Source organism: Pecten maximus, chromosome 6, assembly GCF_902652985.1.
Source record: "Pecten maximus chromosome 6, xPecMax1.1, whole genome shotgun sequence".
Lineage (NCBI taxonomy): Eukaryota > Metazoa > Mollusca > Bivalvia > Pectinida > Pectinidae > Pecten > Pecten maximus.
In genome coordinates, this window is record NC_047020.1 from 20,376,659 (window position 1) to 20,395,097 (window position 18,439).

General features: G+C 35.5%; 1 protein-coding gene across 1 annotated transcript in view; it reads left to right on the forward strand.

Annotated features, from left to right (window-relative positions):
• Positions 1-18,439, forward strand: part of LOC117329199 (alpha-1,3-mannosyl-glycoprotein 4-beta-N-acetylglucosaminyltransferase C-like) — a 63,799-nt gene that overhangs the window by 34,372 nt on the left and 10,988 nt on the right. Inside the window, exon 2 of the mRNA XM_033887013.1 lies at positions 18,012-18,088. Within this exon, the coding sequence (XP_033742904.1) occupies positions 18,012-18,088 (77 nt within the window). The remainder of the gene's footprint in view (positions 1-18,011; positions 18,089-18,439) is intronic.

Genomic DNA, 18,439 nt, shown 5'->3' on the forward strand with positions numbered 1-18,439 from the left:
ATTTATTCGCAGTTCATAAAATTTGTCTCAAGACCTATTGAGGTTTATACCCCCATACACCTCAACATAACATTATTCAATCCTTAAATGTATGTAAATATGATGTGTGTATGATGAAATTCACGAATAAATGATAAAATTAAAAAAAATAATAAGTTAGTGTTATTTGCCCCACTTATCAGGTACATAAATATACCTCTCTTTTGATTTAATTGATAGAAGCCGTTTATGGTCAAAACTTATAAAACAGGGAATTGATGGAAAGATGTTAAAAATAATACAATCTTTATATGATAATGTAAAGTCTTGCATCAAACATAATGGAGTATTGTCAGAATACTATAGAAACACGATTGGTTTATTCCAAGGAGAAATTTTGTCGCCTATTTTGTACAGTTTATATGTAAATGATTGTGAAATGTGTTTTATTAGAGAGAACTGCCAATCAGTGGAAATTGGTTTGATCAATCTATTTTTAATTATGTATGCGGATGATACCGTTCTGATAGCAGAGTCACCTCAGTCACTCCAAGAAATGTTAAATGCATTGTATCTATATAATAATGAATGGAAATTAACTCTTAATGTTGATAAAACTAAAATCATGATATTTAGGAACGGAGGTAGACTGCGTGACAATGAAAAATGGTTTTATAATAATGTAGATATAGAAGTAGTTAATGAATTTAATTATCTTGGAATGTTGTTCAATTATAATGGAAAGTTCAAAAAAACTCAAATTCATGTTGCTAACCAAGGTAGGAAAGCTTACTTTTCCATAAATAGTAAGTTGAAAAGTCACTCATTTAATATTAAGACACAATGTTCTGTGTTTGATACATATATAAATAGTATATTAGGATATGCAAGTGAAATATGGGGGCATCATAAAGCACCAGACGTAGAAAAAGTACATACCATCTTTTGTAAAAGTTTACTTGGAGTTGATAAATCTACATGTAATGATTTTCTTTATTTGGAGTTGGGCAGATTCCCATTATATATTATCAGGAAACTAAAAAAATTTAAGTATTGGCTTAAACTGAAAAGTACTTCAAATTGTATATTAAAAGCATGATTGGAACAGAGAATTGAGTCGAATGATGAATGGATAATTAACATTGTAAATGAACTTGATAAAGTAGGCCTTTCTTATCTCTGGCATGATACTGCAACTGATTGTTATACGTATAGTGTTATAGAAAATAGAATTAAGGATGTGTATCAGCAAGAAATCATTAATAGAATTAATGCTACATCACGAGGTGTAGTATATAAACATTTAGTCGATAATTTTTGTTTACAATTTTATCTAAGTAAGCCCATTGATAGTATTTATAAAAAGTGTCTAGCTAAATTAAGACTTTCGTCACATAATTTAAATATAGAGTATGGCAGAAAACATAATGTTCCTAGGGCTAACAGATTATGCGATTGTTGTAATTTAGAGGAAATTGAAGACGAGTATCATTTTTTACTACAATGTCCATTTTACTCTGATCTTCGTCAACAATATATTAAACATTATTATTACAGAAAGCCAAGTGTTTTCAAATTAGTCAAATTATTAAGTGTGAATAATGTTAAAGAACTAAATAAAACTGGTAAATTTATCCATTTAGCTTTTAGAAAAAGGGCAGAAAAGGTTAATAGTTAAATATTATTTTGTTAAACTAATGAGATGGATAAGCTTACAATATTATGTTGAACACTCTCCGACCATGTAACTGTTTTATTGTATACCTATGCATTTCCATGTTGTTATTTTCACTTATGGGCCGATAGGTCCTTGGAATAAATTGAACTTGAACTCTCTTTTTGCCCACTTTTTAGCACAGGTAAATCATACAGGTAAACACAGGTAAAATTATTATAGAACTGACTATAATTGGTTTTCCATTGTTCTCCTATGTATACACTTTTCTTTGTTCTAAAAAAAGTGGGCAAATGGAGAACACACCAATAGTACACACGATAGTCAACAACTAATCTACCCGATCGCTCAAGTGGAACTAATCTCTGACACACGGTAGATCTACTCGGCTGATGTTTTTACAGGTGTCAGATTCAGATTCAGATTCTTTATTTGCTTAAGTTTTACAACTTATTACAATAACACAAGACATGATACATTATATACAAAGGCAAACATAACAGCACAAGTATCTACCTTGCACACAACTTTCACCATACGCCTCTCGCCCATTCAATCTATTTGAAATTAGATGTAATTAGTGTGTTTGATGGAAACTTAATTACACATAACTTCAATCAGATTATGCCCATACTCACCATTCATACAATCTCACATGTATCCCCTACCCGTCCCCAGCCACATACAAACCCAATATACACATATGAGATAGAGTGAGAGTACAAAAAAATACACCTGGTCTTAAATCAAATTTGACTTTCTTCTTTCAAGGGCTAGACCGATATATTTAGGTGTAGAAATGAAACAGTCACCGGTGCCTATTAAATCTGTAAACTGCAGAAACAATAGCGTAATTGCTGCCGAGGTGTAGAGAGTACGACTGTAACGGTCAGTGCTGTCTATTAAATCGGATAAAACGCCAACTCAGTAACAGTTACATTTTATACGCACTTGCGCAATACCAACTTCCTGTGCTAATACACATGGAAATGGCGTGGTTGTCGGTAAAACGTAAGTTGGACTATCAAACAGTATTTTATATGTCCAATATACGGTAATGGTTCTGTTACGTTTTACATATAATCAGTGTTAAATTTAAACGGTTATTTGATATAACATAATAAATTGTTATTCGGTTGAATTCAATTTTATCATTATTCCTTTTGCATACATGAAATGAACATCAGATAGTTATTGAAGTGACTAAGTGAAAGAAACTTTATTGAGACTGTATATCGGCAAAACTACACCAAACTACGATTGATAGAACAAAATATTACATATACATTTACATGTATTGACCAGTCTTTACACTGAATTTGATGAGCGACAGAGCGGAGTTATAATGATTATATAATGTTGACAAATATTGACCAAACTTTGCACCAAAAACGACAACTCGCTTAATTCGAACACTCGGATAACTCGAAGTTTTCTCATGGTCCCGTCGAGTTCGAGTTAACGAAGTTCCACTGTATATTCTTTTATTAGAGCTTTGAAGTTAACATGGATAAGAAGATTATACTCTAAGTCAAGTAAATGGCAATACATTTTAGCAAAAAATATTGATATAGGCATTTTGGCTAATTGTGAAGCAGAATACATTAAAAAATGTGAATCTAGATGTAAAAATCTGTTTTGGAAAGATGTATTTAAGTCTTGAAGCTGTCTTATAGATAAAACAACACAATTAAATAGTAAGTATGTTTACCAAATACTGAAAACACCATTTGGTTTAATAAAGATTTAAAAGTAAATAGAAAAGTAGTATTTTAGCAGGGATGGTATAAAAAGGGTATTGTTATACTTCATGATCTTATGAAACATCCCCACCTATTGACATTTTACAGTTTTCAGGAGTTTACAGCAAAATTCAATGTTAACACACATTGTTTAACTTACCAGGATATTATTAATTCCATCAGGGACTTTCTATTGCATAGACAATTTGATAATATTAACTTTTCTTATCCCTTTATTCCCAATAATTTAGAATTTTTTGTTAAAAGCAAGAAAGGGTCAAAAGATTTCTACAGCATTCTTTGTAGTAATAAAATCCTACCTACTGGTAAAAGGAAGTGGAACAACTTATTTGAAATAGATGAAGAAACTTGGAGATATATATTTGACCCCTTTTCGAATTACTAGAAGCTCAAAATTACTGTGGTTACAATATAGAATAAACCATCACATATTAACAACAAATTCATATTTATTCAAAATTGGTCTAACTGATACGCCATATTGCTTCTTTTGTAAAACAGAAATAGAAACAATAGCTCACATATTTTGGGAGTGCAGAGAAGTACAAATTTGTTTTTGAACACTTTGAATTTTTGTTAGATGCATTATTGATTCCATTTTCTTTTAATAAACAAACCTTTATTTTTGGCATGCTTAACACCAAAAATATATATTATGGACAACAGACAATCTGATTTTACTTATTATGAAACAATATATTTATAGATCAAGATGTTTAGAGCAAAACTTATCAGTAACGGTATTGAAATCCATTATCAAGGATAATTACAGTGTTCTGAAATATAGTTGCATTGATAAAGGAAATTGGAGTTTAGAAAAATTTAATACTGATTGGAAAAAATGGAGAAAACTGATAGAAATAACACCCAACCCCTGACAGAAAAACAAAGATGAAATATATAATGTTTTATATGATTTTATTAATAATCTATTAAATTATTCATAAATAACTATGCATTTTCCTGCAACCTCCAACTATATATTTAAATTTTAATGACACAAAATCTCTCGCTCTCTCTCTCTCTCTCTCTCTCTCTCTCTCTCTCTCTCTCTCTGTGTGTGTGTGTGTGCCTGCGTGCGTGTGCAGATGTGCGGATGTGTTAAGTGAATGACAGTGTGTGTTTGCATGTAAGGAAGGATGTATGTGTTTTTAGTCCCCTGCCGTTTGAAAAACGAGGGGACTTTAGGTTTACCCTCCGTCCGTCTGTCCGTCTGTCCGTCTGTCCGTCCCTCCGTCCGTCCCTCCGTCCGTCTGTCTGTCACGCAACAGTTGTGCATCCAACATTTTTTTTCCCGAAAAACCATTTTTCAAAATGGCTGCCGGCTTCTCATTGGTTGAGGCTTGTCCGGACAACTCCTCTTAAAGTACTACTCCGATTTTAATGAAACTTGGTATGCGTTAGCAGTATAACATGTAGTTGTGTATCCCACATTTTTTATTTTCGAAAAAAACATTTTTTCAAAATGGCCGCCGGCTTCTCATTGGTTGAGGCTTATCCGGACAACTCTTAAAGTACTACTCCGATTTTAATGAAACTTTGTATACATGATCAGTATAAAATGTAGTTGTGCATCCAACATTTTTTTTCCCGAAAAACCATTTTTCAAAGTGGCTGCCGGCTTCTCATTGGTTGAGGCTTGTCCGGACAACTCCTCTTAAAGTACTACTCCGATTTTAATGAAACTTGGTATGCGTTAGCAGTATAACATGTAGTTGTGTATCCCACATTTTTTATTTTCGAAAAAAACATTTTTTTTCAAAATGGCCGCCGGCTTCTCATTGGTTGAGGCTTGTCCGGACAACTCCTCTTAAAGTACTACTCCGATTTTAATGAAACTTGGTATGCCTTATCAGTATAACATGTAGTTGTGCATCCCACATTTTTTTTCGAAACATTTTTCAAAATGACCGCCGGCTTCTCATTGGTTGAGGCTTGTCCGGACAACTCCTCCTAAAGTGCTACTCCGATTTTAACGAAACTTGGTATACATTATCAGTATAAGATGTAGTTGTGCATCCTTTTTTTTTTTTTATTTTCCAAAAAAACGTTTTTCAAAATGGCTGCCGGCTCCTCATTGATTGAGGCTTGTCCGGACAACTCCTCCTAAAGTACTACTCCGATTTTAACAAAACTTGGTATACATGATCAGTATAACAGTTTAAACAATGGGAAATGAACAGGTGCACTCCTAGGTCAGGCAGGGGACTTTGTATTGCTGTTGCAATACTATCCATCCTTGTTTTAACTGATGATCAGTTAAAAAAAGATACAAATTAACTTACATTTATAAATATGTTTAGTGTCTTCATTAATTAATCAATACAACAAATATTGATACCTGTAAATGATACTGATTATTTCTAATGATGTGGTGGTGATGATGTTAATGAGTAATTGATGGGTGTGATGGGAATGAATAACAGATGGATGATGCTGAATCAATGACTGATAGTTGATTAATGAAAATGATGACTTATATTTATAAAGATGATGTTGATGATTTATTGATGATGATGATGATGATGATGATGATGATGATGAATGGTGATTGATTTATGAAGATAATTTATTGATGATGATGATGATGATGATGATGATGATGATGATGAATGATAGTTGATTTATGAAGATGATTTACTGATGGTGATGATGGATGAATGTGAGAATTTGACATGATGATGATGATGATGATGATGATGGATGAAGGTGAGAATGGACATGATGATGATGATGATGATGATGATGATGATGATGATGATGATGATGATGATGATGATGGATGAAGGTGAGAATTGGACATGATGATGATGATGAAGGTGAGAATTGAAGTTGATAAGAGTGAGATATTATTATAATGATACATGTATACATATTGAATGTATCTGGAAAATAAAAAACTGATTGACAGTTGATGGGATTGTTTCTTTTGGTTCTTAGTTTAAAATTGTATCTTGGTAAGTAAGGAGTACACACAACCATTTGAACTAAACAGAGAAAACAATTGTTCTGTTTGGGTATAGACACTCGTTTTGTGTGGGTATGATTCGATCTGTTAATGTATAGGAACTCTTCCTGTGTGGTTACGGACACTCGTCCGGTGTGGGTATGGACACTCATTCTGTGTGGGTATGGACATTCGTTCTGTGTGGGTATGGACACTCGTTCTGTGTGGGTATGGACACTCGTTCTATGTGGGTATGGACATTCGTTCTGTGTGGGTATGGACACCCGTTCTGTGTGGGTATGGACACTCGTTCTGTGTGGGTATGGACACTCGCTCTGTGTGGGTATGGACACTCGTTCTGTGTGGGTATGGACACTCGCTCTGTGTGGGTATGGACACACGTTCTGTGTGGGTATGGACACTCGTTCTGTGTGGGTATGAACATTCGTTCTCTGTGGGTATGGACACCCGTTTTGTGTGGGTATGTACATTCTTTCTGTGTGGAAATGGACACCCGTTCTCTGTGGTCGTACGGACATTCGTTCTGTGTGGGTATGGACACTCGTTCTGTGTGGGTATGGACACTCGTTCTGTGTGGGTATGGACATTCGTTCTGTGTGAGTATGGACACCCGTCCTGTGTGGGTATGGACACTCGTTCTGTTTGGGTATGGACACTCGTTCTTTGTGGGTATGGACATTCGATCTGTGTGGGTATGGACACTCGTTCTGTGTGGGTATGGACACTCATTCTGTGTGGGTATGTACACACGTTCTGTGTGTGAGTATGAACATTCGTTCTGTGTGGATATGGACACCCGTTCTCTGTGGTCGTACGGACACTCGTTCTCTGTGGATATGGACACATGTTCTGTGTGGGTATTGACATTCGTTCTGTGTGGGTATGGACACTCGTTCTGTGTGGGTATGGACATTCGATCTGTGTGGGTATGGACACTCGTTCTGTGTGGGTATGGACACTCGTTCTGTTTGGGTATGGACATTCGTTCTGTGTGGGTATGGACATTCGTTCTGTGTGGGTATGGACACCCGTTCTGTGTGGGTATGGACACTCGTTCTGTGTGGGTATGGAAACTCGCTCTGTGTAGGTATGGACACTCGTTCTGTGTGGGTATGGACATTCGTTCTGTGTGGGTATGGACATTCGTTCTGTGTGGGTATGGACATTCGTTCTGTGTGGGTATGGACACCCGTTCTGTGTGGGTATGGACACTCGTTCTGTGTGGGTATGGACACTCGCTCTGTGTGGGTATGGACACTCGTTCTGTGTGGGTATGGACACTCGCTCTGTGTGGGTATGGACACACGTTCTGTGTGGGTATGGACACTCGTTCTGTGTGGGTATGAACATTCGTTCTCTGTGGGTATGGACACCCGTTTTGTGTGGGTATGTACATTCTTTCTGTGTGGAAATGGACACCCGTTCTCTGTGGTCGTACGGACATTCGTTCTGTGTGGGTATGGACACTCGTTCTGTGTGGGTATGGACACTCGTTCTGTGTGGGTATGGACATTCGTTCTGTGTGAGTATGGACACCCGTCCTGTGTGGGTATGGACACTCGTTCTGTTTGGGTATGGACACTCGTTCTTTGTGGGTATGGACATTCGATCTGTGTGGGTATGGACACTCGTTCTGTGTGGGTATGGACACTCATTCTGTGTGGGTATGTACACACGTTCTGTGTGTGAGTATGAACATTCGTTCTGTGTGGATATGGACACCCGTTCTCTGTGGTCGTACGGACACTCGTTCTCTGTGGATATGGACACATGTTCTGTGTGGGTATTGACATTCGTTCTGTGTGGGTATGGACACTCGTTCTGTGTGGGTATGGACATTCGATCTGTGTGGGTATGGACACTCGTTCTGTGTGGGTATGGACACTCGTTCTGTTTGGGTATGGACATTCGTTCTGTGTGGGTATGGACATTCGTTCTGTGTGGGTATGGACACCCGTTCTGTGTGGGTATGGACACTCGTTCTGTGTGGGTATGGACACTCGCTCTGTGTAGGTATGGACACTCGTTCTGTGTGGGTATGGACATTCGTTCTGTGTGGGTATGGACATTCGTTCTGTGTGGGTATGGACATTCGATCTGTGTGGGTATGGACACTCGTTCTGTGTGGGTATGGACACTCGTTCTGTTTGGGTATGGACATTCGATCTGTGTGGGTATGGACATTCGTCTTATGTTGGTATGAACACCCGTCCTTTATGGGTGTGGACAATTGTTCTCTATAGGTATGGGCAACCCCTCTGTGTGGGTACTGGTACCCGTCCTTTGTGGATATGGACATCCGTTCTCTGTGGTCGTACGGACACTCGTTCTCTGTGGGCATGGACACCCGTTCTGTGTGGGTATCGACATTCGTTCTCTGTGGGTATGGACACTCGTTTTGTGTGGATATGGACATCCGTTCTCTGTGGTCGTACGGACACTCGTTCTGTGTGGGTATGGACACTCGTTCTGTTTGGGTATAGACACTCGTTCTGTGTGGGTATGGACAACCGTTCAGTGTGGGTATGGACACTCGTCCTGTGTGGGTGTGGACATACGTTCTGTGTGGGTATGGACATTCGTTCTGTGTGGGTATGGACACTCGTTCTGTTTGGGTATAGACACTCGTTCTGTGTGGGTATGGACAACCGTTCAGTGTGGGTATGGACACTCGCCCTGTGTGGGTGTGGACATACGTTCTGTGTGGGTATGGACATTCGTTCTGTGTGGGTATGGACACTCGTTCTGTTTGGGTATAGACACTCGTTCTGTGTGGGTATGGACAACCGTTCAGTGTGGGCATGGACACTCGTTCTGTGTTGGTATGGATACTCGTGCTCTGTGGGTATTGACAGTCGTAATTTTGGTTGATCGGAAACCAGAGGAGATGACTATTGTGGCCGTTAAGGGCCACCTCGTAATCTCGCTACCTCGTAATCTCTACCTCGTAATCTCGCTACCTCGCAATCTCGACTTTGACTTTGACTTTAAACATATTTCATTGCAAATTTAAATGTGACAAAGGATTAGGCACACGTTTTTTCAACTTATGGGCGCCCTCTCCATCATACAAATATATTACATGAAATTATTGAGATAGCATCATTTGCATAAACATAAAGTACATATATAGATTATTTTACATAAACACAGGTTTGCAAGAAAGAGTACAAGAATACATATCAAAATCTATTGTTATTGATGTAGTTTTGTATATGTCTTCAAAACAAGAGAGTTTAGATCTACAGAAAGATCTGAATTTCCGAGCAGTTATAAATCAAAACAAAACCTAAGACATTTAAACTTTGAAACATATTTATTCTTTCCAATTCATACAATTTGCATTCAAAGAAAAAGTGAAAGGCATTTTCACAAGGATGTCTACAGGTGCAAAACGGATCATTGATAAGATTTACTCGATATAAATCAAATTTGAGAACACTACAATTGCCTCAATCTAGTATGTAAAATATCTAACTTTCTTTCACCATAACTGTAGTAGATAGGTGGATGTGGTTGTACATTTGAGTTTTTAGTTTTGAACAAATCAAGGGAAGGCAACAATCGTACAGATAAATCTAACAAGTTCCAGGTACGAATAGAGGAAGGTAACTCGATAATCGCTGTTATTTCTAAGAGCGTATCGGTTATTTTCTGCAACTGTAGGTGTAAGAAGATCATTTAAACAGTCTGAAGATAACTTATTATGCATTTTGTATAAAAGTTGGAATTTGTTTATGTTTTCGACGATTTGAAAGAGTATATAAACCAGTTTCAAAATGTAGATCTTCTATACGCGAATACGAAGGAAGGCCTGTTATGACACGGGCAGCTCCCCTTTGAGCTTTCTCTAACAATTCAGTTTCAAATTTCGTACAACTATCCCATACTTCACACGCATATTCTAAAACCGGCAAGATAAATAATTTATGAATGTTTAACAATTTTCTTAATACATTTATTTCCTTCATAACCAAACTGTATATGGCATTAATATGACCCCCAACTTGGCGCTCGCATTAAAAAAAATCCATGAGGCTTTTCCCATCAAAATCAACTCTAAATCTTCATCTATGTCAATGGAATTTAAAATAAATATTACCTCATATTTCTCTGGGTTAAAAGTTACCAACCACTTTTTACACCACAGGTTAAAGGATTCAAAATCCCTATCTAAGACAGTTTGAATTTCAAGACATGATTATGGTGTTCCGTTAGGGCCAAATTTCCAATTTCGCTCCTTCGACCTAAACGCGAAGACATTAATAGAGACGTATTGTCAGAAAAAAGAAGAATCAAGGACATCAGCAATGTCATTAATGTAAATTAAAAACAAAAGGGACCAAGAATTGAACCTTGAGGAACCCTGCTAAATTCAAAACTATGAACAAGCATTCTGTGAGTATTGCTAAACCAATACATGTCCCCTACCGGCGCCCTCAAGTTAAAACTTTAGCCAAATTTGGGTAAAAAAAAGTTTAGCCAAAACTGAAACATGATCATTTCATTCCAAACAATTTGTAAATTCAACTCTATTTGGTCGAATAAACAATGATTCCTGCCCCTAAAAGATATTCAGGTATTCTTTTGGTATGTCTACTGTACAGAGTAAAAGAATCTAAAGTGAATTTTAACTGAAATGTGTAATGTGGATTGAAATGTAAACATGATTCTGAATAGCACAGCATAGTAGTACACTAATATTATTCCAAAAGAATCTCATATCAGTGAACCATTCAATACATTTAAATGTTAATAAAATGCAATTGATGTGTACTCTTCCTGAAGAGATAAGTATTACACTTAATTACAGTAAATGGTAATGGTTTTTGATTCTGAAGTCTAAATATATAACTTGTAATTGGTAAGGAAAAAAGTGCGGCCAGACCGGGGATCAAACCCAGGACCTTCCGAATACCAGCTGGACGCTCTTACCGACTGAGCTATCTGGGGACACCCTCGGTTCCGCTACACTTTTTATAAGCAAATTGTATAAGCATGATCCAATTAAAATAATAATAAAGTTTCCAGGTTCCAGGATATTACTGCTAAAGGGAAAGAGAAATGGTCTAACGTACTTGATTTCAATTTAAATGATTGGTGTAGTATATATACACTTCCTTTTACAGTAAGTAAAAACTCACGATTACACTGGTTGCAATTTAGAATATCACATCATATCTTAACAACTAATTCATTTCTTTTCAAAGCCAAACTAACAAACAATCCATTCTGTAACTTTTGTAACTCAGAAATTGAATCAATTGTTCACCTTTTTTGGGAGTGTGACCAAGTTCAGAATCTTCTTGAAGGTCTAGATATATTATTAGATGCATTATTTATTCCCTTTAGACTAAATAAAAAAACAATGCTTTTTGGTAAATATGATGGTGATTATAAAAATCCATCCTTTAAAGTAGATAATCAAATTATTTTGATTATAAAACAATACATATACAGAAACAGATGTCTGCATAAATCTTTAAATATCAACTCTTTACTCTATTGTATCTATGATCATTATAAAGTCAGAAAATTTTGTAGCTCTAAAAAAGGGGGAAAAGAAAAAAACAAATGTTTGGCTGAATGGAGAAAATGGGATAAACTTTTGCAGATTATGGAATAATACTTTTTTAATCTGTTTTATTGACTTATACATTACACATTTATTTGTATTAAATATTAATAATCGTATGCATGTGGTACCTTCTTCTTTTGCTGGAATCCCAGTGTCTGACAATTGCAGTAAATATATATAATTGAGTTAATCTACATTTTTAGTAACAAGTCTACCATCCAGTCCTTTCCTCTTTTGGCATAAATTGTGTAAAGTATGATATTTATTTTTTTTTTTTTATTTTTTTTGCTTTTGTACTCTCTTTGAATAAAATACTTTAAAATATTACAAAGTACTCCCTTCCTTTTCTTCTTCTCCTTCCTTTCTTTCTTCAACTTTTCATCCATCTTCTCTTCCTTCTCCTTCCTTTCCTCTTCTTTGTGTATGTCTGTATATGTCTATATGGATTTTTGTCGTTTTGTTCAAGATTAAATAATATAAATGTTATGATTTGTATCCTGTCCACGTGTATCTGTGTTTGTTTTTATCTTATACCATTGATGTTAGGTGTGTATGTATGTTAGGGTGAGAGGGTGAAACCATATGACGTTAAATATGAAAGGTTTTGGAAGAATATATAGTGTGAAAGCTGAACAATTGAGTGAATAGATGCAATATACATAAATTTGAATGTCAAAAAGATAGAATGTAGAGTGAGTGAGTAAGTATGTAAATGTTTCCGAAGTAAAATATTTATATGTACCTATGTATAATATGCCTTGGAAAAATAAAACAAATATAAAAAAAAAAAAAAAAGTTTCCAGGTATAAAGTATTGCTTGGTTATGTATTTGTTAAGCATCATCTGGCATATTTGAAGTTACATGTATGTCTAATTTGGTGGATGAAAAAAATCACCTCTTCTAAAATAGAGGGGAAAAGCGTATTTTATAGGAATTCAATGTGTTATTTTTGAACATGTTAGATAAATATATGCCAGTAGGTTACATGTATATATTGATTCATTAATACTCACAATTGAAAAACAGCATCCTTATACCATTATTAAGTGAATGGAGAGCCATTAAAAAACTTTAACCTCGATAATACAGAGAAAACTGTTAAGTCCATAATATGGAAATTTTTTCAAAAAATGATTTTTTTTTTCATTTTTAACTGTACAAAAGTAATGCCACACACCCAAAGAACCTCTATACAAAGAATCAGCATCCTAATACCATTATTAAGTGAATGGTGTGCCACTATAAAACTTTGACCAAAACTTTAACCTGAAGAATACAGAGAAAAAAGTTAAGCTCATAATATGCTAAAAATTTCAAAAAATGAAAATAAGTTTTTCATTTTTAACTGTACCAAAGTTATGCCACACACCCAAAGAACCTCTATACAAAGATCAGCATCCTAATACAATTATTAAGTGAATGGTGTGCCGTTATAAAACTTTAACCGGACGGACGGACGGACGGACGCAGGCAAAACCTACAGTCTCCCCGGTTTCATCGGTAGGAGACTAATAAGAATTATTTAAGAATACTTTTTGGCGCCTGTCAAATAAATAGTTTTCTAACAAGGTGTATAATTCATGTTAGCTTCACCATTAAACTTTTATGCCACACACGATCATAGGCCTTAGAAATACATTATTGTATCACAGAAAACCATACATATATGTTTCTTTTCTTCAAGGGAAATACAAATGTTGTGATAAATTTCTATCAGCTAATAAACAGTTGAATGGACATGCATAAAACCAGATTGGTATTTGTAAAACAATGAGTTATTTATGAAATAGTTATACAAATGTTTGTAAATTACACGTTCAAAAACTTTGCCAACAGTAAATAATAGAGAAGTCGGTCTGTAATTGGAAGGTGAATGCCTGTCTCCTTTTTTTGACAAAGGCATGACTTAATGACGTAATACATCTCGGATTTCGTTATTATTTACTCGTATAGAATTAAACGTTTTATAAGTTTTTGGCTCAATGATATCTACTTGTGTTATGTTACAAAAATAGTCATTTAGTATGTTAGCTTTATCTTCATCATTAGTGACAACAATATTAGTGACAGGATCTACAAGTGTAGGAACAGATTGTGAAGTACCAGTTGATTTTAGTAATCGTTTAATAAGTCTCCAGTACGATTTTGGTCAGAAGTTTGAAAAGCTTCATTTATACCACGAACACTTTCATTAAAAAAGTATACGTGATGCTTTTTCATGTTGTTTACATTATTTCGCTGTTGCTTAAATATTCATGTCCGAAATCAGCATTGTTGACCTCGCTATTTTATGCAACATTTCACAAATTCTTATTTTTTTCTTAATTCTGAGGTAGTATAACGGTTATAAGCAATATTATCGAGCTACAACCAAGAATAAGGTCGATCCAGATATAATTAGAAATAAGATTATTAAAGGGACAATTTAGTCAAGCTTGTTAACTTTTTTATCATTTCACAAATTATTTCATGAAAGTGTACTTCAGTTCTCCTTATGAACTATCCTTGGTCATATATTGATACACGTTTATGTTTCCCATGCGTTTTTTTTAATTAATTGTAAGGGGGATCCTAATCGTATAACCATACGATTTATATGCAAATGAGCAAGTCGTCTCTACACACTTTGTATACATGTGTGCAAGCACAGCCCCGTCTCGTGACTGTAAACAACGTTTGTTTGCATTTGAAGCTGTTAGCGGATATTTTAACTATAGGTTGCCGGTCTCGTACCAAACGTAGACAGTGAATGGATAAACAAAATACAGTGGAACTTCGTTAACTCGAACTCGGAAAACTCGAATACCCCGCTTAACTCGAAGTACTTCGTCAGTCCCGGCCGAATTCCCTCTTTATCCTAGTAAAAAAAACTCGGAGAACTCGAATTCGGAAAACTCGAAAAACTCGGATAATACGAAGTGAAAATTTGGTCCCGACAATAAAAATCCTACTTAAAATGATCGAATAACTCGAAGTATCATGTTTGTGTCCAACAACGATCGGTTGTAAACGCCGACATTTTTTCAACATCAACATTCCGTTCAAGTATCGGCAATACAATTCTACACGCGATTATAAGTGTTTCATCAATTCAAATTAAAAAGAATGAAGACAACAAATATAAATATAAGGATTGAATAAAGTTATGTTGAGGTGTATGGGGGTATAAACCTCAATAGGTCTTGAGACAAATTTATTCGCAGTTCATAAAATTTGTCTCAAGACCTATTGAGGTTTATACCCCCATACACCTCAACATAACATTATTCAATCCTTAAATGTATGTAAATATGATGTGTGTATGATGAAATTCACGAATAAATGATAAAATTTAAAAAAAAACTATAAGTTAGTGTTATTTTCCCCACTTCTCAGGTACATAAATATACCTCTCTTTTTGCCAACTTTTTAGCACAGGTAAATCATACAGGTAAACACAGGTAAAATGATTATAGAACTGACTATAATTGGTTTTCCATTGTTCTCCTATGTATACACTTTTCTTTGTTCTAAAAAAAGTGGGCAAATGGAGAACACACCAATAGTACACACGATAGTCAACAACTCATCTACCCGATCGCTCAAGTGGAACTAATCTCTGACACACGGTAGATCTACTCGGCTGATGTTTTTACAGGTGTCAGATTCAGATTCAGATTCTTTATTTGCTTAAGTTTTACAACTTATCACAATAACACAAGACATGATACATTATATACAAAGGCAAACATAACAGCACAAGTATCTACCTGGCACACAACTTTCACCATACGCCTCTCGCCCATTCAATCTATTTGAAATTAGATGTAATTAGTGTGTTTGATGGAAACTTAATTACACATAACTTCAATCAGATTATGCCCATACTCACCATTCATACAATCTCACATGTATCCCCTACCCGTCCCCAGCCACATACAAACCCAATATACACATATGAGATAGAGTGAGAGTACAAAAAAATACACCTGGTCTTAAATCAAATTTGACTTTCTTCTTTCAAGGGCTAGACCGATATTTTTAGGTGTAGAAATGAAACAGTCACCGGTGCCTATTAAATCTGTAAACTGCAGAAACAATAGCGTAATTGCTGCCGAGGTGTAGAGAGTACGACTGTAACGATCAGTGCTGTCTATTAAATCGGATAAAACGCCAACTCAATAACAGTAACATTTTATACGCACATGCGCAATACCAACTTCCTGTGCTAATACACATGGAAATGGGGTGGTTGTCGGTAAAACGTAAGTTGGACTATCAAACAGTATTTTATATGTCCAATATACGGTAATGGTTCTGTTACGTTTTACATATAATCAGTGTTAAATTTAAACGGTTATTTGATATAACATTAATAAATTGTTATTCGGTTGAATTCAATTTTATCATTATTCCTTTTGCAAACATGAAATGAACATCAGATAGTTATTGAAGTGACTAAGTGAAAGAAACTTTATTGAGACTGTATATCGGCAAAACTACACCAAACTACGATTGATAGAACAAAATATTACATATACATTTACATGTATTGACCAGTCTTTACACTGAATTTGATGAGCGACAGAGAGGAGTTATAATGATTATATAATGTTGACAAATATTGACCAAACTTTGCACCAAAAACGACAACTCGCTTAATTCGAACACTCGGATAACTCGAAGTTTTCTCATGGTCCCGTCGAGTTCGAGTTAACGAAGTTTCACTGTATATGGAGAATTACTGTTAGGTCATGAATATAACAGATGTGAGTTTTTTCGAACGGTTGCGACAACAATGAAGAAGTTCGTACAGTTGGGAGCGAGTTTGCCGAGACTTGACCTAGATCATCTTCGCAAGCCAAGACTTCTGATTACGTTACACTACACGAACCCTTGGCAGATATAGTCGTGTTCAAACCGTCGTGCCCTGGAATCCCAGGGAATCCCAGGGCACCCAATCAAATCGCGTTTTACATCCAGTCTTTGTTTCACAGTAAACAACAATTGCGGCGCCCAGTGCAGAGCTACATTGTCGACTATGTCATGGTATTTTATCTAAATACAGAGACGTACAATCATTGGGAAACATTCGCAGTGATTGATCAATTAATAGAAGTCATTGATCACATATCTCATCAAAATGACACAAGCCTCCATGTGCGTTTGTAAACATCACCGATGAAGTAAATCGGTAACATTCGTTTTGATTGGTCGAAAATTTCATGTGTAAAGGGTGGTAATTTCGAATCTCCGCTAGAGGGCCAGAACTGACGCCTATATCTGCCAAGGGTTCGTGGAGTGTAACGTAATCAGAAGCCTTGGCTAGCGAAGATGGACCTAGATCGGCCTACGGTGTAATGTTGAGGTGCGATATTTTTGTTCCGTACAACTTCCATTATCATAATTCCATTCGTACTTGTTGGGTGAAATAAATCACCTAGATTGGTGTTAGCGTTTGTTTGCATTCGTACACAAATGAAAATACAATCTTTTTCTGTATACGTATCGGCTGTATACATGCATGTGTGTACACAATTACATGAACAAGAATTCCCGTTCGGTGACCCTGGAATAAACCTGTATTTGGTGATTTGAATTGTCAAAACAACAAATCATTATTGAATCTATCAATTATGATAATGAAAAAACTGTTTGCCACGCATGTTGTTAAATCGAAATCCAAAGAAATAAGTATACGTCGGATCTACCGTGTCGTGACTTACAACCAACTCTGTTCCCGCCAGAGGGCGCAACAAGTTGCACTATATTTGGAGTATAGCTATATTTGACGTGGGCTTTCCCAAAACTTAAACTGACCATAATGAACATTGGCTACGTAGAGATAAATATTGACCGCAAATGTTTTTGTCTGAATACATGTTTTATCGTTTCTGTCTGCATTATAAAAAGCATGCTTGCCTAAATTGTCCCTTTAAACCGACATACGAATGGTAGTATCACAGACATCGCTACAACGTGTTTGTGAATTAGACAACACTTGTATAGATTTGGAGATATTTTTTCACTTGAACTTCTATATTTGTTTTGCTTTCTTTTGTTTTCAGTTTTTGTCCAAAGAATAAAAAAGGGAAAACCAACACAATCACATGTAATGAACAGCTATATTGACTCGGTTGAGGAGGCAAGTATATTTTTGTTTAGATATCCACTGTCTGTCTACATGTGTTATTGTATTTTGTATTTTATTTGATGATACTGGATTTAGTTTTTTTGTTTGTTTAAGTAATGAAGTTGAACTTAGGTACTTACGCAATCCTCCTCGTCCATGTCACATCCTGTCAAAAATGGTGCATCGGACATGTTTGTCATGCAAAACAAAATAATTTATCGATTTTATATGAATATATATATGGAAAGTTTTTGAAGAAGTATAGAATATAGACTTTGATTACAACTATACTAAGTCAAGTTGACCATATTGGATACATTTAAAATTTTGTGAAGATTTTGTATATTTTTTTCTAATTAAACA